General features: G+C 54.5%; 2 protein-coding genes across 5 annotated transcripts in view; one reads left to right on the top strand and one right to left on the bottom strand.

Moving 5' to 3' along the window:
* Positions 1-1422: 1422 nt before the first annotated feature.
* Positions 1423-6728, top strand: KCNK7 (potassium two pore domain channel subfamily K member 7). Its single transcript, XM_036765303.1, has 4 exons — positions 1423-1732; positions 3518-3910; positions 4888-5137; positions 6398-6728. Exons 1-4 carry the CDS (start codon positions 1423-1425, stop codon positions 6726-6728), a joined length of 1284 nt encoding a protein of 427 aa, XP_036621198.1.
* The window catches only part of EHBP1L1 (EH domain binding protein 1 like 1), a 33569-nt gene continuing 13623 nt past the window's right edge, over positions 5952-25897 (bottom strand). For 3 of the 4 annotated variants that reach the window (XM_036763554.1, XM_036763555.1, XM_036763552.1), the window contains 8 exons: positions 24561-25427; positions 14059-14110; positions 13724-13797; positions 12696-12819; positions 11558-11657; positions 9487-9560; positions 7337-7451; positions 5952-6998 (listed from right to left, as the gene is read on the bottom strand). In XM_036763554.1, coding sequence (XP_036619449.1) covers positions 6899-6998; positions 7337-7451; positions 9487-9560; positions 11558-11657; positions 12696-12819; positions 13724-13797; positions 14059-14110; positions 24561-25427 — 1506 coding nt within the window. In that variant the 3' untranslated portion in view covers positions 5952-6898. The remainder of the gene's footprint in view (positions 6999-7336; positions 7452-9486; positions 9561-11557; positions 11658-12695; positions 12820-13723; positions 13798-14058; positions 14111-24560; positions 25428-25897) is intronic. The other variant, XM_036763553.1, reaches the window with a different exon arrangement.

The following is a 25897-nucleotide window of genomic DNA, read 5'->3' as shown; positions in this document are numbered from 1 at the left end:
GGTGTGGGTGTTAAGGGGGGCTGCCCACTTGGAGAAGGTGGGTTTTTAGTTGGGCCGGGGAGGTCAGTGGTCAGAGTGGAGGAGGGGTAGCCTTCGAGGCCAAGAGCCCAGAGGTGGACAGCAAGGTCGAGTCTGTGTTGGGGAGTAAAGTGTGAGAAGACTGGAAAGTTAGGAGGGGACCTTGAAGGCCAAACAGAGGCCACAGGGAGCCCCTGGAGCTCGTTGAGTAGGGGGTGACAGAATCAGATCTGGGCTTGAGGAAAATCCCTTTAGCAGCTGAATAGAGGACGGCCTAGAGTGGGGAGAGGCTTGAGGCAGACCCTCCCCCCCACCACCCCCAGCAGCTACTACAGTAGCCCAGGTATGAGTGGATGAGGGTCTGCCCCAGGGCAGAGGCTAGGTCAGAGGAGAAAGAGAGGGAGAGACAGAGACAGACACAGAGAAAGACAGAGAGGAGAAAGGGAGGGAGGGAGGGAGACAGAGGAGGAGGAGAGGGAGAGAGAGAGAGAAAGAAAGGGAGGGAGAGGGAGACAGAGAGATAAGGGGTAGAGAAAGGGAGAGAAAAGGAGGGAGAGAGACAGAGAGAGCAGGGGGTAGAGAAGGAGGGAGAGCGGAAGGCAGGGGAGCATTTGCAGCTAGGGGGATCAGGAAAAGGAAGCCCATAGAAGGGGACACTGGGATAGTTTCCAAGGTATCAGGGGGCTGTAGGAGGCTGGGGTGACATGGGAAGGCATCCCAGGCAGGGGGATAGACAGTAACCCATGCCCCTAAAGGGGCCAATAACAAAACCCTTAAAGCTTGGCTACCATTCTGGTGATTCGTGGGGTGGGGAAGGAGTTGCAGGGGATGTCGTAAGCCCTGGGTTTTCGTTGAAGGCCGTAGAACCCGTGGGTGCTTGGCTTGGAGATCTGGGCCTATTTGGTTCTCAGTTTCCCTACCTATACAATGAGGGGGGTGGCCCAGATAATCTCTTAAGCCTGTCCTAGATCTGGATCCTGGGATGCTTGTGAAACACCATGACCTTTCCCCTGCCTCACTCTTGTGGCTGGTGAAGTGGCTGCCAGAGAATGTGAGCACGGGGATGGAAAAGAGAAAGGAGTCCCAGGACCTGTGGGATCTGCTAATGGTTGAGTGTGCTTGGACAAGTCTCCTTCCCTGTGTTCCCTCCATAAATCTCTAGATGCTTCAGTGGTTTTAAGTTGACTCCTATCACTCTCTCCTGATCCCCAACCCATACACCTCAAGCATAAGGCTCCTCCCTCATCCCAGGCTCTCTTTCACTCACACAGGGCACCGCCCTTGTCTTCCTCCTAGCACCCAGGAGCTGCATTTCTCAGCTGCTTGCTCTCTGTCCCTGCCCCTCAAAGCCCAGAGCCCTGTTCACCCAGCTCCTGGATCTCAGGAGCGGGGGTGATGCTGGGCATGGGGCCTGGGGTCCGCTACTGGCTGCTCCTGGCCTGTTATCTGGCCTATTTGCTGCTGGGGTCTGCTGTGTTCATGGCCATTGAGGGTCCCCCTGAGCGCAGGCTCCGGGAACAGCTGCTGGGGCACCTGGTTGCCTTCCAGGCAGACCACCAGGATTGCCTGTCCCCAGGGAAGCTGGAGGTGCTGCTGGAGGCAGTCCTGCGAGCCCAGGACTATGGTGTTTCTGCCCTGGGCAATGCCACTGAGCCCGAGAACTGGGACTTTGCCTCTGCCCTGTTCTTTGCTGTCAGTGTCCTCACCACCACAGGTAAGGGGCCCCTGAGAAAGGGGAGAGGCCAGGGGACCAGACTGGATCCTTGGAGCCCATACCCTGCTGCCCTGATGGGGTGGAATGGTGGCCAGGGGGACGTGCTCCCTATTCCAGAGCTTCCAGAGAAAACAGCCCAATGACAAGACCAGAGATTCCCCTGCGCACACGTGCAAGCTCCCAGTATGGGGTGTCTAGGGATACCCTTCTAACCCTTGACGCTCCCCAACCGGTACCTCCAGTTTATCACCCAACAAGGGTGTGTCCTGTCTCTGAGCCCCACCCACTCCAGGCAGCTCCCTGTGGAACTGGAGAAGGGTAGGACCCCTGCCCAGAATCTTGGCTTCGGGAGGGTCCTCAGGCCCTGTGAGCTCTCTGACACTCGGAGAGCTGTCCTCTGCTTGAATACTCCCAGTGATGGAGAACTCACTCCTTCCCAGCTTGGTTGGGGAGACGTTCTTGGGATCAAGGCCCGGTTTGCCTCTTCAGTACTCCCACTCCCTGACTCTGCCCCCTTGAGCTAAGAAGAACACATCTGATCCTCTCCCCGTGACAATCCTTCAAATAGTTGAAGGCCAGGATGGTCCCTGCCAGGTCCCCCCTGCCCCAACTTTTCTCTTGTCCAGGATATTACCATCTCCGTTTTTACAAATTAGAAAACTGAGGGTCAGAGAAAATAAGAGGCTTATCCTTAGTCACACAGATAGAGCGTGTGTAGAGTAGGATTTGAATTCAGACCCTCAGGACTCCAAATATTCTAGGAGGCCACTAGGAGGTGCAGGTGATGGTGTTTTGGTTTTTGCTTTTTATAAAAATGTTAATCCCCAACATCCAGCCCCGTACTGGACAGAGTGCCTACTGAATTGAATTGTATTTAGAGTCCCAATTGTCAATATCCCAGTGAAATGTTGGAGTCCAAAGGGGCTGGGACCTGGCTGGGTGACCTTGGGCAAACCATCGCCTTCTCTGGGACTGTTTCCTCACTTGTCAAATCAGGTGGTTGGACCCAAAGGTGAGGGTGTCTGAAGTCTCTCAGCTCAAGAGCTCTGGGAGATAGTCATGTGACTCTCTTCAATGTTGGGGGTGGGGCAGGTCACCCCCAAATCCAGCCACCCTTCCTTAAATGCCCACAGTGTACCGAGCTTTGTGCCGGGGCACCCCTGCAGAAGGAGGATTGTTCTAGTCAGACATGGGAAGAATTGACAGAGACAAATAATGAATTAGGGCTTTGGCAGAGGGAAAAACTTTCTAGCGAACAGGCTGCTTGCCCAGGTGGTGAGCTCCCCATCTTGGGAGGTCCTTGAGAAGAAATTGTGTGGCTGCTTGTCAGGGATGTCGAAGGGGCCGTTCCTGCTCCCACCTGGGTTGGCCTCCAGCCTCTGAAGGTCTTTCTAACTTGGAGACTCTGAGTTTTCAGAGCTGACCATCAGGGAGGGAGATAGCACACCCCAGCATTTAACTGTCATACCCAGCATTCCCTGAGAAGCATCCCTGCTGGGGACCTGGGGGAGTGGCAGTTCTTAGAAGTTCAGGGTGGCTCAGGAGTCAGGGAGGGAAAGATGACTGCTGAGCTTCCTGGCCAGGGTACTTGCCTCATTGCGGGAGTTCTGTGGGTCTGGGGGGCTGAGCACCTTGAAAGGGCTCTGGCAAGTCTCAGACTATGTATGACAGAACATTGAGGGCCCTCCTGGGAATGGGATGGGTGGGGGACAGTCCCTGCACATCTGGCAGGCCACCTGCTCAGTCTTCCCTTTCCCCTTTTCCTCCCCTCCTCCACCCATCCAGGTTATGGTCACAGGGCCCTGCTCTCTGATGGTGGGAAGGCCTTCTGTGTGGGCTTTGCAGGCCTGGGCCTGCCCGCGGGTCTTGTGCTGGTGGCGGTCCTGCACCAGCACCTGCTGCGCCCGCTGCGTTGCCTGGTGAGCTGGGTGGCCACCCGCTGTGGCCTGGCCCCTGCCAGGATTCCCTGGCTCCAGGCTTCACTGCTGAACCTGATGGTTGGGGCCATCTTTGTCCTGCTTCCTGCCTTGGTGCTCTGGAGCCAGGAGGACCACTGGAGTCTGCTGGATGCCTGCTACTTCTGTTTTATGTCGCTCAGCACTATAGGGCTGGGGGACTTGGTGCCCGGCCAGGACCGTCACCCTGCCCTCTACTGGCTCTCCCAGCTGGCTGTCATCTGTGAGTAAAGGAGATGGTCACCAGGGTGGGCTGGGAACCCAGGAACCCTCGGGGCCATCTAGCCACCTTTACACTGAACACTTAGCCCTTAAGTCGAAAGTAACTAATGGTAGAAATTCAGCCACCATGGCAGGCCAGTGTGGCAGAGGATCTTGGGATTTTGAATTGAAAGAGACCTCAAAGATTATCTACTCCAACTCCCTCATTTACAGAGGAGGCATAATAAGTGCCAGAGATCACATTTGAACCCAAGTCCTTTGACTCCAAATCTGGCACTTTTTCCTAAGGTGAGCTGGGGTGGTGGGGAGGGTGGCATAGCTAACCTTTCGGGGTCTTTGCTTTAAGCAGGAGGTGAAAGACAAAGAAGCCTAGGGTGAGGAATAATTGGCTTTTGGTGGCCAAGCATCCCCAAGGGGGTTACTTTGGGATCCTTCAGTATGAAGGCTCTTCCTAACATTGGGAGACAATTTACCACCGTTGGAGTGTTTTTAAGAATTATGGGAGACTTCATAATGATCTTCAAACTACTCAAAAAGCTCTTGTGGGGAAGACAGAGGGATCGATTTTGTTCCCCTCAGCCAGAGAGGCCAGTGCTAGGAATGGTAGAGTGAGGGGGAGCTAGGCACTTGCCCAGGGTGTGACAGAGGAGATTACTGATGCCTCGAGGGTCGATCCTTCTGTGACTGCCACTGAGAAGCTGGCCTGCTGGGGAAGGGGAGGAAGACCCTCTCCCTCTCCCTGCTCCCCATCCCCAAGGCCTGAGGGCTATGCTGCCCATTGGACAAGGAGACAGGTGCCTCTCCCAGGCTAGGACCCAGGAGCCAAAGATCAGAAGGGGGAGAGGGGCACAGTGGGAGAGGAAGTTGGGGCAGCAGCCCAGCTGCTCTTTCCAGGCAGGGATGCAAACAATGTGAACTCTGGCAGCCCAGAGCTCCCATCCCCTTCTCCCCTTCACTCGCGCTCTCCTTCTCCACCAGGTTACCTGCTTCTGGGGCTGCTTGCCCTACTGTTAACTCTGGAGACAGTCTCTGAGCTAAAGGAGATCCAAGCAGTCATAGGCTTCTTCAGCTACAGCGGCTCCGAGAGCCCAGACGACCAAAGGGGCATTGTGACTCAAGATGTTCTGACCCTTAGCAACTGTCCTCCGCCCCCCAGCACCTCCCCTGGAACAGGTCACAACCTCCAGACCTGCCCAACAGAACCTAGGGTGTCCCCATCCTCCACAGCGTGAGGTGGGAGCAACATGGCTAAGTTGGAAAATGGCTGGAACTTCAGGGTTTGGGGGAGCAGGTGAGATGCTGTTGCACTTCAGGGAATGGGTGTGTGTGTGTGTGTGTGTGTGTGTGTGTGTGTGTGTGTGTGTGTGAATAAAGAAGGGTCTGCTTCCCACTTGTCTTCAGCTTGGTCTCTCCCAGCTCTCTCAGATCCAAGCCCCCAGGCCAGCCGCAGCAGCCTGGAGGCCTCAGTAAAAAGCAATGTCTTGGACCCAGCATCTGGCACTAGAACAGACCCCTTTTGCCAGCTGAGCCAACAGGGCCAGGGAAGGAACTGAACTTGCCAAGGCCACCAAAGCCGTGGCCATCCAGTTTTATAATGCAGGCTACCCTCAGTGCCCTCATCCATAAAACGGACAATGACTCTTGTCTATACCCCTTACGCTCGTTGATGTGAGGGAAGTCCTTGGAAGGAACATCAGCTCTTGTATGTTATTCAGGGCTGGAAGATGCCGCCGTCTTCACCCCTTCGTTTTGTACAGGAGGAAGCTGGGATGCTAAGGAGGCTGGCCTACCTACCGGCCATCACACAAGGGGCCCAAAGCCGAGCTAGGATGCAGACCAGACCTTCCCTCCACAGCCAGACTTCCTTCACTGGCCGGGGGCAGCCACTCAGGTCCTCCCAGCAGTGCCTTATTTGCATACGAACAGGCTAATCTGTATCCCCGGTCTTGCCCACCCTTGGGCCCACTGCTCCCTCCAAACGAACCCATTGGGCTGCGTCGTCCCCAACCCAGCAGGAGGGAAGGAGGGAGCGGAGACCGGGCTCCAAGTCAGAATTTATTGCGCACAAACTCCTGGGTATGGTGGTGCGGTCCCTGGGGGGTGGTCGGGGGACAGAGGGATTTCGGAGACGATGTTGGCCGCCAGTTATGGCCACAGGCTAATTATTGATGGCTCTGTACCACCCCGACACCATCAACAAGACACACGTGGGCCAGTCTTTGGCTGGGGGAAAGGGAATGGAGGCCGGGGGATTGGGTCTTTGACCACTCTGCCCCGACCCCCAGTCGTTCCTTTAGCGAAGGTCCAAGAATATACCGGAGATCGTCGAGGATCCCTAAGTGCATCGGGCGCCCTAGGGTCCTAGTCATACACAAATATACATACACACATACAAACACTTACACACACTCTTCAATAAATAAGGCCCGTTGGGCTGGGCTTTGGAGACCCGCCGACCCTATTGCTAGGGTGCCCCCCCACGCCCCAGGAGCGCAGCAAACCAGGCCCCACGGCGGCCTCTGGTGGCCACGCGCGGAAAGGCACAAGTGGGGCAGAGAAGAAGGGGAGTGGAGAGGCAGATCCTCCGCGGGTGCAGGAAGGCGGAGTGCGGGACGCGGGGGCCAGTGGCTGGGCTGCAGAGGCCTGATCCAGTCCCGCCCAGTCGCAAGAGCCAGGCAGATCGGGATAGAGGGGAGGCCCCCCTGCTGAGTTCTGACCCAGTCCAGCCTAGCTGCAAGAGCCAGGCAGATCGGGAGGGAGGGGAGACCCCCCTGGCCCACCCAGCTGGACGGGTGGTGGCAGGGGATCCCCAGGGCTGAGGGCTTAGGGCCCCGGGAAGCTCGGGTGGCCGTAGCCGGGGACAGCGGCTACACTTGTCCCCCACCTACCCCGAAAGGGAGTGGCCACCCTAAGGGACTGGACGGGGGTCCGCGGCCCGGCGCGGTCCAGCCCAGCTGTCCCGGTTCAGCTTCGCTCCACCCGGCCTGGCTCAGCTCAACAGGCAGCGCTCCCGACGGCTCAGCTGGCGGCTCAGTTTCCGACGCCGCTGCTCCAGCCCCCGCTCCAGGCGCTCGTCCTCCTCCAGAGCTCTGGGAAAAAGAAGGGTCAACGTCCGAACTCGGGCAGAGCCCTGGGCCAGGTCAGCTACCAGAGCTGCTCCTGGGTTCCCTGCACCCTCCCCAGTCCAGCGTTCAGGAGGTGAAGGGTCGCAGGACAGTGTATGAGCTGGATGCGGGCTGGGTGAAGCCCTTTTCTCCTTCAGGTTTCACCCTGCACCAGACCAGCCAGAGAGGGATCACCCCGCCCCCCATCCACACACACAGTGCCACCCAAATCTGGACCAGTCTGAGCAAGCAATGCCACATGCCATCCCGGGGCAATGCTCCCCTCCCCAGGGATGGTGCGGGGCACAGCTGGCCGCACTCACGTCCTCTCCTTGTTATCCAGATCTCGAACCAACTCGTCCCGCTGGTTCACCAAGGACACCAATTCCTCCAGCAAGAGCTGCTCACGGTGCTGTTGGGCTTCCGTTTTCAGCCAGTCTGGGGATGGGGAGCAGAGATGAGGAGGGAAGGTGAGAAGACTAGCTCTGTCCTCGAGGTTGGTCCTTGGGGCTGTCTGGTCTCTCTCCCTGTGACCCTATATCTTGTCTATGTGTCTGTGTCTGCCTTGTCTGTCCTGCCTCGTCTCTCCTTGTCTTGTCTGTCTCTTCACTTCAAATCAACATTTATTAAGGACTTACTCTGCCCAGGGTCTTGTGCTGGACACTGGAGACAAAAACCACCCCCCCCCAAACAGTCTCTGCCCTTAGGGTGTTGACAGTTCATTAATATGGCCAGAAATAAGGTAACCCAAGGTAGCCCATGTAAGGGGGACTCGAGAAAAAGACAGACACAGACACAGAAGGCTAATACAAGGTAGATTTGCATAGGAAGGGCTCGAGGAGGGCAGAGGGGGAGGCAGGAGAGATTGAGAGAACAATGAGAAAAAAGGGCAGGATTCCTTTTCCAGGCAGAAATGAGGAAGGAGTGCCTATTAGGCCTCGAGGATGGCCAGAGCACTACAGGGAGGCAGGAGGTCACTTGCTATTTTCATCAGCATCCCTGTTTTCAACTCTCACCTTTATGCAAATGATTCTCAGATTTGCCCAGCCCCGAGACAGGTGGGGGCACAGTGAGTAGCGTGCTAGGTTGGGGTCAGGAAGACCTGAGATCAAATCTGGCCTCAAACACTTATTAGCTGTGTCACTATGGACAAGTCACTTAAACTGTTTGCCTCAGTTTCCCCATATGTTAAATGAGGATAATAATAGCACCTACCTCCCAGGCTTACTGTAAGGAACAAATGAGACGTAATAATTGCAAAGCACTTGGCACATAGTAGATGCTTAATAAATGCTTGTTTCCTCTCCCCAGACCTCCAGTATTGCACCTCCAACTCTTCAGACATCTTTGACTCAACATGTCCCAAACTCATCTCCCTTTTCTCCCCTAAACCCTCACTCACCTCTTCCTAATTGCCACCTCACTGTCCCAACTACACTTTCCTAATTCCCATCATCCTCCAGTCACCCAAGCTTGCCATCTAAGTGTCTTCCCAGACTCTTCACTGCTTCTCACCCCCCATACCCAGTCGGTTGCCAGGTCTGTCATTTCTCCCCTGGATACATGCCCCCTCCTCTCCTCATCACCTCACACCTGGACTGTGGCACCAGCTGCTGGGGGGAGGGGCTGCCTGCCTCCAGTCCATCCTCCACTAACCACCAAAATTATTTTGCTAAGCACAGACCTGACCCTGTCACTCCCCTAATCGATAAACTCCAGCGGCCCCCTACGGCCCCCAGGACCAAACGGGAAATCCTCAGTTTGGCTTTTAAAGCCCTCCACCACCAGCCCTCTTCTGCCTTACTCCCCGTCACACGCTCTGATCCGGTGACCCAGCATCCTGGCTGATCCTTACACAAGACCCTCCATCTCCCACCTCCAGGTATTTTCTCTGCAGGGCCCCCTGTCCAGAATGCCCTCCCTCCTTGTCTCTGCTTCCCCCAAGTCCCAGCTACAATCCCACCTTCTCCAAGACGTTTTTGCCAACCTTATTGTTAGTGGCTTCCTTCTTCAGAGAACCTCCAATTTACCCTATCTATATATCTTTGTTTGTACACAATTGTTTGCACATCGTCTCCCCCATTAGACTGAGCTCCTTAAGAGCAGGGACTGTCTTTGACCTTCCTTTGTCTCTCTGGAGATTAGCCCAGGGCCTGGCACATAGTAGGATCTTAATAAATGGTCTCTGACTGATTGGGAACCAGCCAAGTGGACCCATTTGGCTGGAGTGCAGACTGACTGTGACAGGGAGTAGAATGACTTCAGACTGAAGCGGTGGCATGCCCTCACTGCCAGGCTTTGTCCAAGGGTCAGTGGAAAGCCACTGGAGGTTTCTGAGCAAGAGTGGACCTCTCAGAGCCGGGCCTTAGGAAGAAGGTACGTTGAAAGGGAGAGATGAGAGGCAGAAGGGGTGAGAAGGGGCGGTTGTGTGTGAGCCCTAGGCCATGCCCATTTCCATCTCCCACTGCTTTACCTTCAATGGCCATCATGGCCCTCAGCTCTCGGCTCAGGAGCTCAAACCGTCTCTCTAGATCTTGCTCTTCTATCCTGCAACAGGAGGAAGGGGCATCAGCTCCTGGGGGCTCACCTGATCTCCCCGGGCTGTGCCAGAGACCTCCAAGCCCCCCAGGCTCCTGTCATGTCTCAGGGTGGTGGTAATGGGGCCCGAGGGAGTGGGGGCCAGTGGGGGGGCAGACAAAGGGTGGTCAGGACAAGCAGTTGGGCATCTTCTGCAGGGTCTGGAGGGAATGCTTCTGAGTCCCTAGACAAGTCACTCCCCTCTCAGCCTGAACGTTCTGTTCTGTAAAATGGGGAATAATCTGTAAGGTCCCTAAATCTCCACTCATTAAGGCTGAATAAATGGAAGCCATTACTATTAACGATCTGTTGCTCACTGTACGATGTGCCCCTTTATCACTGAACAGACATGCTTCTGTGGGATGGGCACAGAATTTCCCACCCTTCGAAATATATCCATTCATCTAAGTTTTATTAAAAAGAAGGTTTACCTGCCCTGGGGGCCCCTCCCTTGCCTATCCCTAGTCCAGCTCAGAGGGGGAAGGCTCCTTGTCTAGAGTCACACATGGAGTAAATACAGCCGGGTGAGCGCTACACTTGAAAGGACTTGGAGTCCAAAAGACCTGAGTTCGAATCACACCTCAGAGACCTACTAGCTAGCTATGTGACCCTGGGCAAGTCACTCAACCCTTCCTCCAGCCTCAGTCTCCCCACAATGTAGACAATCATAGCACCTCCCTCACAATAAGGTCACGTCGGTACTGAGCTTTGCAAACCTCATGGAGGCCGGTATTAAGAGCCTGGATATGAGCCTGGGGCCTATCTAACTCCACGAGGAGTTAGATAGGAGGCGAGACCTGCGCTGGTGGAGGGAGTTTCCTCATCCTGGAGCTCTGGCTCTGGGTGGATCCCTGGCCCTACTATGAGCCAGGCACTAGACAAGCAAATGAACTGAGACGCCGATCCCGCCCTCAGTGAGCTTATTCTCTAACGGGGAGGGCAGTGAGGCGTGTCCGTGGTTTCTATCATCTGGTCTGGGAGACAGTTATAATAATGAGAGGCAGAGTAACGAGAAGGAAAGATGCTGAATTCCAAGTTAGAGGTTGTGCAGTCGTGTCCCACTCAGCGCAGGTCTCGCCTCCTATCTAATTTCACACAAGAGCTGCCAATAATCGTCAGAAGCAGGACTTGAACCCGGGTGCTCCGGATAAAGGGGTAGGGAAGGGACTTTACCCATATTACCTCATTGGGTCCTCACAACAACTCTGGAAGGCAGGGGTTATTATTAACCTCATTTTGGTGTCACTGTTCAGTCCTTCAATCACATCTGACCCCATTTTACTGATGCGGAAAACTGAGGCAAATAGGTTAAATGACTTGCCTAGGCTCAAAGCAACTCAGAAGTGTCTGAGGCTGGATTTGAATTCAGGTCTTCCTGTTTCCACTGCCACCTCCTTGTCTCTAGGCTCTCTACTCACTCCTCTCCCTGCTCCCTAGTAGCAGGAGTCCATCCGCAGAAGATGCCTGATAAGCTGGTCCACCAGATCCTTTCCGCCCCCCACGCAGCTCCCAGCCATGGTAATTCTTCCCCCCCCCCAAGTAGGTCAAGTACAATTCATCCCCCTTCAAACCCTTGTGGACAGCTACTGGGAGGAGGGGGGCGGCCAGTACCTTCCAGCAATCCTCATCAACAAAGACTTGAGGCCCTTCCCCATGCTGATTGCCCTCCTCAGGACCCTCTGGCTTAGCAGTGTCCCTTCCCTCCTCCCTTCCTCCCTCCCTTCCTTCCTCTCTCTTTCCCTCCCTCCCTTCCTTCTCTTCTCCCTCCCTCCTTTCCTTCCTTCTCTCCCCCTCCCCCCCCTTCCTTTCTTGCGTTGCCTAGGACTGAGCCCAGTAGGTCACCCAGGCATCTTGGGCTGTGCCCCCGTGTAGCCTGGCTGGGGACCCCTAGCACACAGTAGGTGCTTGGAGAAGGGAAGGAGCCTCGACTAACTCATCTACCCCCTCCCCCTGGGGGTGGGGCTCACAGGAGCTGGAGCTGGTCCTGCCTCCGGATCAGTGCATTCTTCTTGTTCACCAGCGTGAACCACTCCTGGATCAGCACCTCCTCCCGCAGCTTGTCGGCACCTGGAATGGGGACAGGTTTGTGGAACTGCCCAGAAGAGCAGATGCACCCTCGACTGGAAGCTGCCTGAGGGTAGGGATGAAGAGCCTTCCCTCTTGCCCTGTGTCCAGTATAGTGGCTACACATGGCAACTTAAGTTCTCCCACCTCCGTGACTTTGCTTGCCCTTTCTACCATTCCCCTGCCTGGGATGCCTTCCTCCCCTGACTCTTCTGTTAGATTCCTGAGGTTCCTTTAAAGCTCAATTCAAAGCCTCCCTCAGCTGGCAAAGCCTTGATGATGCTGCAGGATTGTAAGTTGTATCAGGGGTGTGCCTGAGCCAGCTCATACTGGGAGATGATTGTCAAATTTTCAGTGAGAGCGCATTACACCTTGGAAATTGGCAAAAACTACAAATGTGGGTTCGATTTACCGTTTTTTATCTCTAGATATGTTAGGAAATGTTAATAAAGCAGATTAAACTTAAAAGTGTGTTGTGTACTTTTTTTTTTTTAGGGAAGGAGAGCTAGTTGTTAAACATTTATCAGCAACCCCTTGATTATAGTCAGAAAATAACGTAAGCTCCTTGATGGAAGGAACTGGCTTATGAAACTGTGTATCTCCTCTAGTGCCAGTAAGGCTCTGCACGCAGTAGGTGCTCAAGAATCATTTGTTGTATAGTCGTTGAATGAATCAAAGTAGGGGGAGAGAAGCCAGCCAGCCCTGTGATTGCAGGCCTAGCATTCCGCTGCTGGGCACCAGGGGGCAGCATGGAGGGCAGAGCACAAGGCAGAGCCTAGAATTCCTCAGAACCTAGAATAGGAAATGTCAGAAGTTCAAGGTGCCTTGGAATAGAGACCAGAGACCCTACAGCCTAGCAGTGATGGAAGGTACCTAGGAACTGAGAACATGGGGCCCTACAGCCTAGAATGGGAATGTCAGAGTTTGGAGGGGCCGTGGGTGTCCTCTGGTCTAGAAGAATCCCTCCCTTTGAGGCCCCCTTGGGGAGGGGGAGGGTCTTGGGGTGGGACAGCAGGCCCCCAGGAGGGGCCCTGCCAGCACCTGTCTCCATGAGTCTCCGCAGCTGGGTCTCCACCTCGGCTGCCCGCCCATCGATCTGTCTCTGCTCCTGTTCCAGGGCTTGTAACTCAGCGCACACATACTGACTTGTGTCCTGGAATCGCTGCTGAGGGGTGGGGTAGGGAAGGTGCTTAGCCTTGGATGGGGGGACATGCAGGCCTGCTGCTCTCTGCACAGTGGGGGGCCCCCATGCTCCGGGGGCCCCTCATCCCTCCCCCAGACCAGGGTCCTCGGTGCATCTCCAGCTCTCAGATGACTGGCGTCCTCTGGAGAGCAGACAGGGAGCTCTCAGGCAAGGAGACTCTCTACCCATGCAAGGGACACCTTCTCAGCTCCTTTTCTTAGCTACCCAGAGCAGTGAGAGGTGGAGTGATTTATTCAGGGTCACACAGCCAGTGGATGTCAGAGGCAGGACCTGAACCCACGGCTTCCTGAGGATCTCTCTGTTTGGCTCAGTCTGTCTGTCTGTCTGTCTACCTGTCTGTCTCTTTGTCTCTCTCTTGTCTCTCTCATTCTCTGTCTGTCTCTCTGACTCTGTTTCTCTCTCTCATTCTCTCTGTCTCTTTCTCCCTCCCTCTGTCTCTGCTCTGTCACCTTCTCTCTCTCTCTCTCTCTCTCTCTTTCTGTCTCCTCTCTGTTTCTGTCTCTGTCACTCTCCTCTCCTTCTCTCTCATTCTCTCTCTTCTCTCCTGTCTCTCTCATTCTCTCTGTCTCTGTCTCTCTTCTCTCTCTCTGTTTCTGTCTGTCACTCTCCTCTCTTTTTCTCTCATTCTCTCTCTCTTCCCTCCTGTCTCTCTCATTCTCTCTGTCTCTGTCTCCCTCTCTGTCTCTCTCAGTGTCTTTATGTCTAGGTCTCTCTGTCTCTCCTCCACACAATGCTGCCTTTCAGATATGGCCTCCTTTAAATACACTACCCTACCCTCACATGGGAGCTAGGCTTTGGGGCTGGGCACCCCTGAACCTTCCTTTTCCTGTGCCCCTGCCCTCCCTCCTGACCCAGCCCTCCTCACCATCCCAGGCTCCTCGCCAGGGCTGTTGTTGGAACCAGGATTTGGCGATGATTCCTCCACAGGAGGGGTCACGTCTGGAAACAGAGGTCACCTTGAATGCATTTGCCCTGATGTCCCAGGGGCTGAAGGGAGCTCCCTATCTCTCCCTGAAGCCTGGGGAGACCAGGAGGGGACTCCATCTTATGAAGTGAGGATCTCAGTAGCTTATGTTTGTGGGCGACAGACAGTGTGTATGAGGCTGGGATGACCACTAGGGATGTTGGGTCCAGGAGCTGGCACTGTGCCTCTTCCCCCATCCCTCAGGCCCTCCCTGGCATCATGAGCCCCAGGCTTACCGGCGGGCTTCTGGCTGGCAGAGACAGAGGCAAAATCTGGAGCTGAGGTCTCCTGTGGACAAAGAAGTGGGTCCTGGTGAAAGGCAGAAATGGCTGAGGACAGAAGGGAGTCATGGGGTTCTAGATCTGGAGCTGAAAAAGCACCTACAGGGTCATCTACCCCAGCTGTCCCCCCTCATTTTACAGGTGAGGCCCAGAGAAAGGCAGGTCTAGCATGTGGTTAGCGCGCGAGCAAAGATCATTATTCCCAATTTACAGAGGAGGAGACTGAGTCGCCGAGAGGAAGGGTATTACTCAAGGCAGCCGGCTAGGAAGTGTTAGAAGGGCCTCTTGGTACAATCTCTCTCACAAGGTGGTTATAGGAAGGATCAAACCTTTTCACCCCAAAACTCTCTTTTCTGATAGGAGCTGTTATCCAAGGCTTTCTCTGAGACAGAGGAGGCGGAGGGCTGTGATGGAGATGGGACTGGACTGGGAGCCCTCAGGTCGAGGGGCCCCAAATATTCTTGCCCCCCCTCCACGGCCTCTCTTGATTCTCTCTTCTACAAATTGACCTCAGCCTTTCCAGGAGGTAGCTCTGGCTCCAGCCTGGACAGGGGAAGCAGCTAGGGACGTGGAAAGAGGCCAGGACCCCTACTGGACCTGGGCTTATCACTGCCACCTGGGACTCAGTGTTCTTGGCTATAAAATGGGGGTAGGGTTAGAGTGCACACCTTCCAAGAAACCTCCAAGATTTCTTGGGACAATTAACTTGGTAAGGGTGGGTCATTCACACTGTGGAGTATTCATTCAGCAAGCACATTAAACACTACTGGTATAGAGCCTGTCTGTGGCTCTGGGGAGCTGGGCAGTTGACCCAAGGTCCAGCCCATCAGGGCTGCCTCCACCTCACTCTGGGCCATCTGAGCCTCTGTCCTGGTCTGGGGAGGCCTTGTCTCTTGGGTCGTCTTCTCCCTCCCCAACCTCCATGCCAGCTCTATGCTAGAATGAGAGTCTTGGGAGGCAGCTAACAGGCTGCTCCGTTTTACAGAGAAGCAAACAGGCCGGGAGGAAGTGATCTGCCCAAGGCAGCGACAGAGCCGCGAGGGGCAAGTTAGTTCAGGGGCTCGATTTTGTGCAGAAGAAGGGAAGTATTTCCAAATGTGTCTCTGAGGATATCCTGGGTCAGCCTGACATTTCATAAAAATCAGAGACTGTTCAACCTTGGAGAGATTTTGCAACACGGAATTTCAGAGAACACAGAGCAGACTGTCAGAATTGAGAGGCCTTAGAGATCATCCACTCTAGGCACCAATCACAAATGGAAAACCGAAGCCCAGGAAAGGCCCAAAGTCCCAGCTTTCTGCTAGCCCAAGGGGCCACAGGGCTGAGAGGCCAGGCTGGCCATGCATCTTCTCTGCCTTCTCCTGGGCCTCGGCCTGAGCTCAACGCCTGCTCCCTCAGGCACCACCTCATCTCTGCAACATGGCCCTCAGCCCAGATGATAAAGAATCTGCCCGGGAGCCTGACAGCCTCCCAACTGGATCTGCCAGCTCCCAAAATAGGACTTTTCGGGGCGATAACATTGGCTCCCGCCAGGCATCTTAACCACTTATTAGCCCGTCTGCTCTTGGGCCGGCCCTTCTGTTTCCCAGGATCCCAATTCTGTCTCTCCCAGATTACCCTGACCACCCCTGCCACCCCCATTGCCATCTCTTACAGAGATATTAGGATGTAGTTATAACAGACCAAGAGAAGATGGAGGTCCCCCAGGGTCAGAAGGCACCCACCAAGGCCTCTCCCATGCTGGGCAAGGCTGGCCCATTGGACGACCCAGAGCCCCCAGGCTGCTATCTGCCCCCCATACCCACACACAGGAGGGCAGGGTGTCTGGGTCAGAGCTGAGTCCATGGAGCCTGGCTTCCCTGCTGCTGAGAATATGGAGGAGCTCTCTGCCCCAGCCCCTGCAGAAGGCCCAAGGGATACTTTCCCAGATCCTTTATCTCAGTTTGTCTTGACAGGCGAGCCACCTTGAGGGAGAGAATGCCGATGGTTGAGTTATGGGGAGCTGAGGCAGGACCAGATTCCTCCTGGTCTCAGGATCTCTCTGCTACACCCAGTGGCAATATAGAGTCAGAGGACTGGGTTCAAATGCCAGATCTTTGGCTTCCTCCTCATGTGACCCAGGACAGCAGTCATAATAGCAGAGATTGCAAAGGGCTGTTAGCTCACTTACATTCTCAGACAGCCCTGGGTGTGGGCAGGTAATTAAGTTATCACCTTCATTTAATGGATGGGGAAACTGAGTTTGGAAGAGTTAGTAAGTGTGAACTCCTGGGGCAGGGGTCATCTCCTGTTTGTCTTGGTGACCTCAGTTCTTAAAGAAAGGCTGGGCACAGAGTTGGCCCTTAATGTGGAACTGTTCCCCTGGACTGTGACTGAGGAGTGGGGCCTGGAGAGAACCCAGCCTTGCCTCTAGAAGGCCAGGGCCTCAGAAGCAGCCCGCCACAGAGAGACCTGGCAAAGCTGTCTGGGAGACCAGGAGCATGCAAGGAGGCGGCTGACCCGGCAAAGAAACTGAGGTTCAAAGAACACTGCCCTCGGGAGTCAGGAGATCTGAGCACCTGAGGCACCAAGGGCTGGCCAGTCCTTCCTTTCTGACCCATGCTCCTCCTCTGTGCATCAGGGAGCTGGATGCCATTCCATGTTCTAAGGTCTCTCCCAGCTCTGCCATTCCATGTTCTAAGGTCTCTCCCAGCTCTGCCATTCCATGTTCTGTGTTCCAGAAGAAGGCTGGTTTTGAAGACAAGAAGACCCACGTTTGAGTCTTGCCTTCGGCACACACTGGGGAGAGACCGTGAACAAGTAATTTCATCCTTCAGCGCTCAGGATAATGCTCTAAAAGTGCCTGTCTGAAGGGGTAAAGGGCGTCTGCTCACCCCGAACTTCCCAAACCAAGGAAATCCCGGTCCCTAGTCCTAGCCCAGTCGGCTTCAAGGTTCCTCCCAGCCTGGACAGTCTCTGCTTTCATGGGAACCAGACTCCATCTCCAAGGCTGCGCCTCATCCCTCTAAGCTGGATGCTGGGATGCCCCAGAGGTGGGGAGGCTGGAGGATGCCTTGGGGGCTGAATGCCTGGGCTCCTGCGGGGGTCAGTCTCACTTCTTCCACCCTCCGAAGCCTAGTCTGTGGCTGCCCCTTAGCTGTTGGTGGGTTTTTCCTGGTCTCTGGCATTCCAGTGCCAGTAGAGCCATTGAGAAAGTCAGCTGCCAGACCTGGGTGAGGCCTCCTTAACATTCACAGGGCCAATGCTTCTTTAACAATGAGGTCTTTACACAATCACCTGGAATCACCCACCCTCTCCAGCCCAGGCATTGTGTGTTGGAGCTGGGCAGGGCCTTAGAGCACTGGGCCCAGAATGCCAGAGCTGAGAAGGGACCCTTCGCCCACAGAACAGGGAGTGGAGGAGCTGATAGGAATCTCAGGCCTTCTCGGGCCCAAGGGGCTCCTTTGAGAGAAGAAGCAGCAGAAGTTAAGGGGACGGCCTTGTAATGAGTTTGTGGCTGATTACTGCAGATCCCCAGTGGGTTGGAGATAATGATGTCTGTTAATTTACCTCACAGGGTCATTGTCATAGTAAATAGCTGCATTTATTAAGCACCTACTAAGTGCCAGGCACTGCCCTAAATGTTTTAGAAACATTATTTCATGTGATCCTCACAAGAAGGGGTTATTACCCCCATTTCAAAGTTGGGGAAACTGAGACAGACTTAGCTAGCTCTGTCTCTGTCTCTGTCTCTCTGTCTCTCTCTGTCTCTGTCTCTCTCTCCCCTTCTCCTCTCCCCTGCTCTCCTCCCCTCCCCTCCCCTCTCCTCTAGCATAAAGTGTAATGTACACATTGGGGCTGAGGTTCCCCCCCGCCCATGATTTCCTTGTTCCAGGCCTCTCCTGGTAAAGAGGTTCCCTCTTCCAAAGAGGACCAGCCCTGGCTCTTTGTCTCTTGTCTGGGCTGCCTCAGGCTCACACAGTCAGGATGCTGCAGAGGCAGAGCCTGGCTTCAGGCCCCTGGGCTCCAAACCTGGTTCTCTGTCCAGTCGGCAGCTGTCTCTGCAGCATCACTGCCATCTTGGGCTCTTTCCTCCTCCGACTGGCCGCCGAGTCCTCCAGATTCCATCTCTAGCCAGCCCCCTCATTACCAGCTGGACTAACAGACCCCCCTGTCCGACCCATCCTGTAAATTATTGTCAAAACACTCCTGACTCCATCTGTGTCTCTGGACAGATCAACCATCCTCCGGGGCTCCCTACTGCCCATCCAGCCTCTCTGGTGGTCTGTAAAGCCCCCTCCCAGCCAGCACCACCCAGCCTCTCAAGCCCGATCTCAATCACCACCACCACTCACTCCACACTTCTGCCAAGCTAGCCTCCTTACTGTTCTCAGAACGTGCCATTCACGTCTCCCCTCCAAGACGTTGCTGACACTGTGCTCTCTGCCTGGAAGGTTCAGTTCCTACTCATTTTTCAAAGTCCAACTCAAATGTCACCCCCTTCAGGAAACCTTCCCTGATTATCTGGGTACAACCCTCACATTACCAGCTTGTCTGCCCCTACCTAAGGTGTTGAGCATGTGATATTGGGCTGCCTGGGTCTATGCTAGACTGTATGGAGGCTCTATCATGTCCAGCTTAGCTAACTTAGCTAACTCCCCCCACGGCCGAGCACAGAGACTTGCACGGACTAGGTACTTAATAATTATTGGGTGTATGCGCTGAATGTGTGGAAGTCACCAGTCTAGGCAGACGCTCCCAGGCTATTAGACTGGCCTCACAGCCCAAGGTTGGCCAATGGGCGGCCTCGGGTTGGGGGTGGGGCACCCTGGCCGGCGTTGCCCTTGTGGTCCATGGGACTGTGGCTCAACGTTGTTGTGGCTCAAGGCCTCAGACTTGCTACAAATTCAAGGAAAAAGGAACTGATACTCAGACGGTTCCCAATTCCTCCCTGGACCTTCCAGATCTCAGAATGCAAGTCACTGGGCTACCAGCCTGGGAGACATCCCACTTCTTCTAAAGTTCTGGATGGCTTCCTTCCCCGCCCTGATTGGGCTCCTCTTCAGCCTCTTTCCCATAGCCTTGGCCTTGGGAGGAGGGGTGGGTGAAGACAGGGCTCCTCAAAAGCCCCAAGCTGATACAACCACAAAGATGCTACTTCCGGGGGCCTGTCAATCCACCCAACCACATGGAAAGCCATTTGGAACTAGGCCTAAAAATCAGGTAACCTACTCGAACCCTTCAACGCAGACATCCCAATACGAGGCAGATGCCCCAAGGGACAGAAAGAAAGACACACCAGGATATTCAGAGTGTCACCTTGTTTGGGACTCAGAGACCTGGGAACCAAGTAGATATCGATCAATGGGGACGGTTAAACAGGGGTGGTACAGGAATGGAATGCACTGGAAGAAACGATGAGCAGGAGGAGCTCAAGGAGGCATGGGAAGATTTCTATGAACCGATGCAGGCTAAGGTGAGCAGAACCAGAAAGACAACGTACACGGCGATGAGGACAGCGTTGGTGGAGAGAGCAACGATGCCAAATCCAAGGGTGATAATGAGGGAGTTTGGCTGGGGGGCAATGGAAGATGGGCGAAAATGTACCTCCCTCCCTTCGTTGCACAGGTGGGGGCCTATGGGTATAGAACACTGCATAGACATCCAAATGCGCCCAAACACTATCACCCCCCTTCTCAAGGAAGAGGGAGGGGAGGAAGAGAGGCAGTGAATTTGGAACTCATAAGTTTAAAGAACAAATGTTAAAAATTGTTTTTGCGTGTCATTGGAAAAATAAAATATAAAAATTCCCCCTCCCCGAAAAAAGATATTTTAAAGAGTCTCACGTCCAAAAAATGCGCTCTGGTAGTGGATTCGGAATAAAAAAAAACTGGCCTGATACCAGCTCTGCCAATTATGAGCTGTGTGGAAAGCTCTTTCACCTCTCTGGGCCTCAGTTTCCTCATCTGTAAAATGAGGCTGTTTGACTCTTTGTGACCCCACTGGAAACTTGAGGCAAACAGGGTTAAGTGACTTGCCCAGGGTCACACAGTTAGTATGTGTCTGAGGCCAGGTTTGAACTCCTCCCGACTCCAGGCCTGGTGCTCTGCACTGCAGCGCTACCTGGGTGCCCCTGAAAAATGAGGCACTTTGCCTCAGAAAGCCCTGAGGTCCTTTTCCAGCCCCAGGTCTAGGAGTCTATGACCTTTCTCTTTCTCTCAGGCCAAGCTCAGATGCCACCTTGCCCAAGAAGCCTCCCTTGATCTCTCCAGCTTGCTTGCTAGGGCAACTTGTCCAGGTTCCATCTTTGTCCCCATCACTCCCTAGCTCCTTGTAGAATACGCCGTGTTCTATTTTATTCCAGGGGACCCCCTCCCTTCGTGCACTCTACATTGTCCCAGCGAAACTGGACCAGGCCCGAAAAGGGTTCACATGCTTGATAAGGGACTTTGAAAAGAGCTGTCTTCTCCAAGGCAAACCTTGCCTTCCCTAATAGGAGGCTAAGTCTTGGAGACCACCTAAAGAATATAACCCCATCCTCTTATAAAAAAAGGAGCTGGGCAGGGGGTAAGGGGGCGATGCTCAGCCTTCGAACCCAGCTCCTCTTCCCTCTGCTACAGCAAGCTCGGTGCTCCCTCCCTGGCACTAGGAAATGGGCTGTGTGAGTAAGTCCAGACTTGGAGGAGTCACCCAAATCCGCTTCGGGATGTGGGGAGAGGGCCGACTCCCCAGAGTGACTCCGGTGGGGCTCCTTCCATGGGGTAAAGACTTCTACAAACCAAACAATCAGCCTTGACTTGCTTTTCCTTAAATCCGGATTCCCAGACATTGGGTCCCTTTAAATCGAGGCCCTATTGCATCTGCTTTGCTCTCTCCCTGCCAGGTTCCCCTGCCACCCATCACCCTGCTGGCCAGGCCCAATTTCCATTCGCTGGGAAGTCCCCGTTTGTCTCTGAGGTCCAGCCCTGAGTCACCCAATTTAGCTCCCAGCCACCTGCCCTGCCCTTCCTTCCTCTGCACTCAGGCTCTGACTCTGGGCCTGGCCTGAGCTCCCTCCACGCCACCACGGCCTGCCTCCTAACACCTCCCTCTCTAACAAAGTGGTTCTCCCCACCTGCTGACTCCCACAGCTCTAAAGGTCCACACCCCAAGATGTCTGGCCACACCCTGTAAGCTCCCATAGTGGGACATCTTGGGGCTACGAGGGCCAAGGGATAGAGAATGCAGAATGGACCTTGGAAAACAGATGCTGTTGACTTGAATGTCAGAGCTGGGGGTGGAGGGAGCTTGGAACAGGGAATGTCAGAGCTGGGGGACAGCTTAGAATATTGAAAAGTGCTCTAGGCTCACTTAGAACAGTGTCCAGGACAAAGTAGCTTAATAACTGTTAGCTGACTAACTGAAAGAACATGGTGGGAAGGGCCTTAGAACACAAGCCGCAGCTGGAAGAGATCTTAGAACACAGAATGTCAGATCTGTGGCACATCTTAGAGCAGAGAACAGAAAATGTCGGAACTGGGAGGGGTCTTAGAACATAGGACATAGAATGTCCAAGCTAGAAGGGATCTTAGAACATGGAAAGTCAGAACCGGAGCATACTTTAGAGAAGAGAATATGGAATGGCAGAGCTGGGACAGGCCTTAGATCAAAGAACATGGAATGTTGGAGGTGAGAGTGGCTTTAGAACAGGGAATGACAGAGCTAGGAGGGCCTTTAGAACATGAAATATCAGGACTAAGAGGGCCCTTAGAACAGAGAATGTCAGAGCTGGGAGGGGCCTTAGACCGTGGAATATCAGGGCTAGGAGGGCCCTTAGAACATGGAATGTCAGGGTTGGGAGGGGCCTTAGACCATGGAATGCCAGATCCGTTGTCCAGATGGGATAACGAGGGACTAGAGAGGGGCATGCCACCTCTGACATTCTAGGTCCTCAGGCCCCTCTCGGCTCTGACATTCCCTGTTCTAAGAGTCATTTGGGGCATTACTGTTTGAGGGATCCCCAGGATGACTGCCACATTTCACACCAATCACCTAACAGACAGACATTTATTCAGCACAGACTACCAGCCAGGCACTGTGCTAATTGCCCAGGATACAAAGAGGCAAAAGACAGCCGCTGCCCTCAAGGATCACCAATGATTCTTCCTCAGGGGAGGCTCCCATGGCCTTGTTCTAAGCCCCTGACTGAAGGCCTGTTGTGGTTATTGGCTCAAAGGCACAGGATTCCACAGTCTCTGCACGGGATGAGACCTTCGACGTGTCTAGTCCAAATTACACCAGACTACACAGCCAACAAATGGCCATCCAGCCTTTGCTTGAGTATGGGAAGCAATCTGATACAGTGGGTTTGGAGGACCTGAATTCAAATCTCATCACCTATGTCACCCTGGGTAAGTCATTTGTCTCCCAGTCTCAGTGTCTTCCCCTGTAGAACGAGGGAGCTGGACAGGAAGACCCTCAGGTCCTTTCCAGTTCTAGAGCCAGGCTCGACGGTCTCCCATGGGAGGGAGCCCGCCTCCTCCCAAGACAGCTTTTTCCACTTCTGGACGATTCTTCCTAATTCTTCCTAAATCGTTCCGGAGAGTTTTCACCATCAAACTGAAATCTGCCTCCTTACTGCTATGGCTTCCCAGCTGCCAGCTCCCCCCACCCCCCAACCAGCCTCCTCTTTTCTGGGCTTTCTGGCTTTTGGGCCTTTAACTGACCCTCGTAGGGAGTGACCTCTGGCTCCGTCACCAACTTGGTCTGTCTCTTCTAGATGTCCTTTGGCTCTGCCCAAGCTGCGGCCCCAGGACCCTCCATGACCCTGCAGCCCAGAGTTTACAAGGGCAGAGGGAGGAGGGCAGCCCCTTCCCTCGTCTTGGACACTCAGCTCTCCTAATTCCTCCAGGGATTACAGTGAGTTCTTGGCTTCCACATCCCACACTGACTCACACTGACCTTGAGGGCCACCAAGCCCTTGGAGCTTTTCCCCTGGGAACTTTAGATTATAAGCTCCTCGAGGGCAGGGCTCGTGTCTCACCTAAGCTTTCTACTGCCCCTGCTCCCCGAAGCCAGTGCCTGGCACTGGGTGCCAGTCTGCCGGAGGCATACATTCAGAAACACTGACTTTCCGGCTACATCGTCCTGGCCTCGGGCCCTCATAAGTTAACTCCCACAAGAATGGTCCCGTTTAGAATGTAAGTGAGAGAGGTGGGGGCAGGGAGCTTATCACCCCCCCCCCAATCATTTTACAGGTGAGGAAGCTGAGACCCCACAGAAGGTGGTAGGACCTTAGGTTGCCCAGCCCCCGGCCCAGGGCTCGCTCCTCTGTGCACCCCGTGGGATGGCAATCTTCCCCATCCTCCTCACCAAATCACAGGGCCCCCAAGTAGGAAGGGATGTCCCTGTCCCTGAACCAGAATCCCTCTGCAACATCCTGAATGAACACCTCTCCTTGAATACCTCCAGTGAGGCAGTGCTCACTCTCTCCCTGGGCAGCCGATCCTTTCTAAGATGGTTCTAGAATCACCAGGATGGATGTTCATGCCATTCTTCATTCCTGGTCCTGCCCTTGGGGGACAAACAGAACCAGGCAGGCCCCTTGTCTACATATTGTCTATGGCCTCCCTCCTCCTGGGAGCTCCGTCCCTCTCCATATTCTGGTTGCCTGTCTCACGGCAGACCCACACTGAGCCTGCTGTCCACTAAGACACTGGTCCTCTCCAACAGTCCGGGAGCTCTGGCTCTGCCAGGCTTTCAAAGTCTGATTTGAGAAGTCCGTGGTAGCCTGCTCCCCACGAGCTTCTCATTTCTCATCTTTCATTGGTTCTCAGCATCTCCCACCTTCTCGAGGGCCACTCCCTCGGGTGAATGTGAAGGAAGAGATAATGGAAGAACCCCCACCAGGTAGGTTGTCACTATCCTATCAGCCACATGCACCCCATCCCATTACTGGATGTGAAGGATGGTGGAAAAATTAATTAATTAAAGGAATTAGAAAACCTAGATTTGAATCCTGACTACATCACTTAGCTATTCGTGACCTTGAACTCGCAGTTTTTTTCACCTGATAAATAAGGATACTTGCGCTCTGCTTGCCCCTCAGGGCTATTGTGATGATCTTGGACAATGGGCATGGAAATTGTGTGGGGCTGGCAAGAGAGCATTGACTCTAAAATCATAAGTCCTGGGTTCAAACCCCTAATTATACAACCTGCGTCGCTTAAATTGTCTAGGCCTCATTTATCACCTGTAAAATGGGCTGGACTAGGTGGTCTCCAAGTGCCTTCCAGCTGTGACCCTAAGTGAACCATGGTCTAGTGGCACGTCTGTATGTCCATATATATAAACAGATAGCTACACACACAAACACACACAGACACACAGACAGACACAGACACAGACACACACACACACACATATACATACATAGATGAATTACTGGGCTTCATTTCCCACCCTCTCTGTGAAACTTGCCCCTTCCCAGCCCAACTCACCGAGGGCCCCGGGACCCCTGAGTCAGCGTCATCCACAGAGAAGGAAGAGCTGCTCCGAAGCCTTGAGCGCCTCTTCTTCAGCAAGTCAGCATCCCGAATGTGGGAGAAGGAGCCATGGGCCCGAGGAGGGGGGATGGGCCCCATGCCAGCCTCCCCATTCAGCGAGGGTCGCCTTAGTCTGACTGCACCAGGCCCTGTCCCATTCATCAACCCGTCAGCTGGGGATGGCGTCCTGGTCCTGACCACGGGGCCTTCAGGCCTGGCTCTGGCATCCTCCAAGCTGCTGGCTTCCTGGCTCCCAGCATCCTTCTTGGCCTTGGTGGCATCCATTTCAGCATCCTTTAGGGCAAGAGGGGCCCCCATCCTGGACTCCTTTGTGTCCCCATTAGACTCCTGTCCTGAGCTCTTTGTGGTTGCTCCAGCCCCTGGGCTCTCAATGTGAAGGCTGGCCTTACCCTCCTCTTCCTTCAGCTGCCTCCCAGCAGCTTTCGCAGGATCCTTCGAGGGACCTGAGTTGGCATCATCTCTGCCATCTGTCTCATCCCCGCCAGCCAGGATTCCAGCTTCGCCTCTGACTTCCCTGGTGGGGGCAGCCCCTGCCACGTCCCCGCCACGCTCTCGAAGGCGCTGGGCCAGGTGGCTGGAGCCCAGGGCCTCGGGCAGCTCAGGCTCAGGGCCGCCCACCCTGTAGGTGCTGCCCCGGCCTCCGCCCTCTACTTGTACCAGCTGCAGTTCCTGGCCCGTGCAGAAGTCCCGGATCTGACACAGGTAGGTCATCACGATCAGTTTGTCGGGGACGGCCAAGAGCACCATATCTGCAGGCTCCAGAAGCCTCGAGACACCCAGGGCTGCAAAGCCATCGAAAGCCTGGGGGAGCGAAGGGCGTGGGCAGTAAGCAGGACCAGACTGAGCCTACTGGCCGCCACCAGGGGAGCTCTTGCCCTGTCTCCAACAACAGTCCCCAAACTTCCCAGTGACCGGAGGTGGGGATTTTTTCTCCAAACCACCACCCAGGGGATTTCTGGGCCCACAGGAACTCCCCTAGCAGAAACACCACGCTCTCTGCCTAGATACCAACACGCTGTCCTCAGGATGAGGAGCTGCAGCAGAACAGTAGGGAGAGTGTCGGATTTGGAAGAAAGGCCCTGGGCTCTGACCCTAGGCAAGGGCTCTCCCTGGGCCATCTGCAGAAGGAGGCAGGGTGAGCTGGATGGCCACAGGAGTCCTGCTCTAATACAGCCCACCTCCCTCATTTTAGAGGTGAAGAGATGAGACCTTGGCACGTGAAGGGATTTGTCCACAATCAGCCTGGTAGCAAGTGGCTGAGGAAGGATTTG

The sequence above is a fragment of the Trichosurus vulpecula genome, chromosome 6, assembly GCF_011100635.1.
Source record: "Trichosurus vulpecula isolate mTriVul1 chromosome 6, mTriVul1.pri, whole genome shotgun sequence".
NCBI classification, from domain to species: domain Eukaryota; kingdom Metazoa; phylum Chordata; class Mammalia; order Diprotodontia; family Phalangeridae; genus Trichosurus; species Trichosurus vulpecula.
The sequence above is the reverse complement of the archived record's forward strand: the minus strand, read 5'-3'. Positions and strand labels throughout refer to the sequence as shown.

Bases quoted from the DNA above. Each gene is read 5' to 3' on its own strand.
- KCNK7 (XM_036765303.1), top strand. From the start codon at position 1,423: ATGGGGCCTGGGGTCCGCTACTGGCTGCTCCTGGCCTGTTATCTGGCC. The intron at 3,911-4,887 runs GTGAGTAAAGGA...CTTCTCCACCAG, and splicing joins CTCCCAGCTGGCTGTCATCT to GTTACCTGCTTCTGGGGCTG. The intron at 5,138-6,397 runs GTGAGGTGGGAG...CCCACGCCCCAG, and splicing joins GTGTCCCCATCCTCCACAGC to GAGCGCAGCAAACCAGGCCC.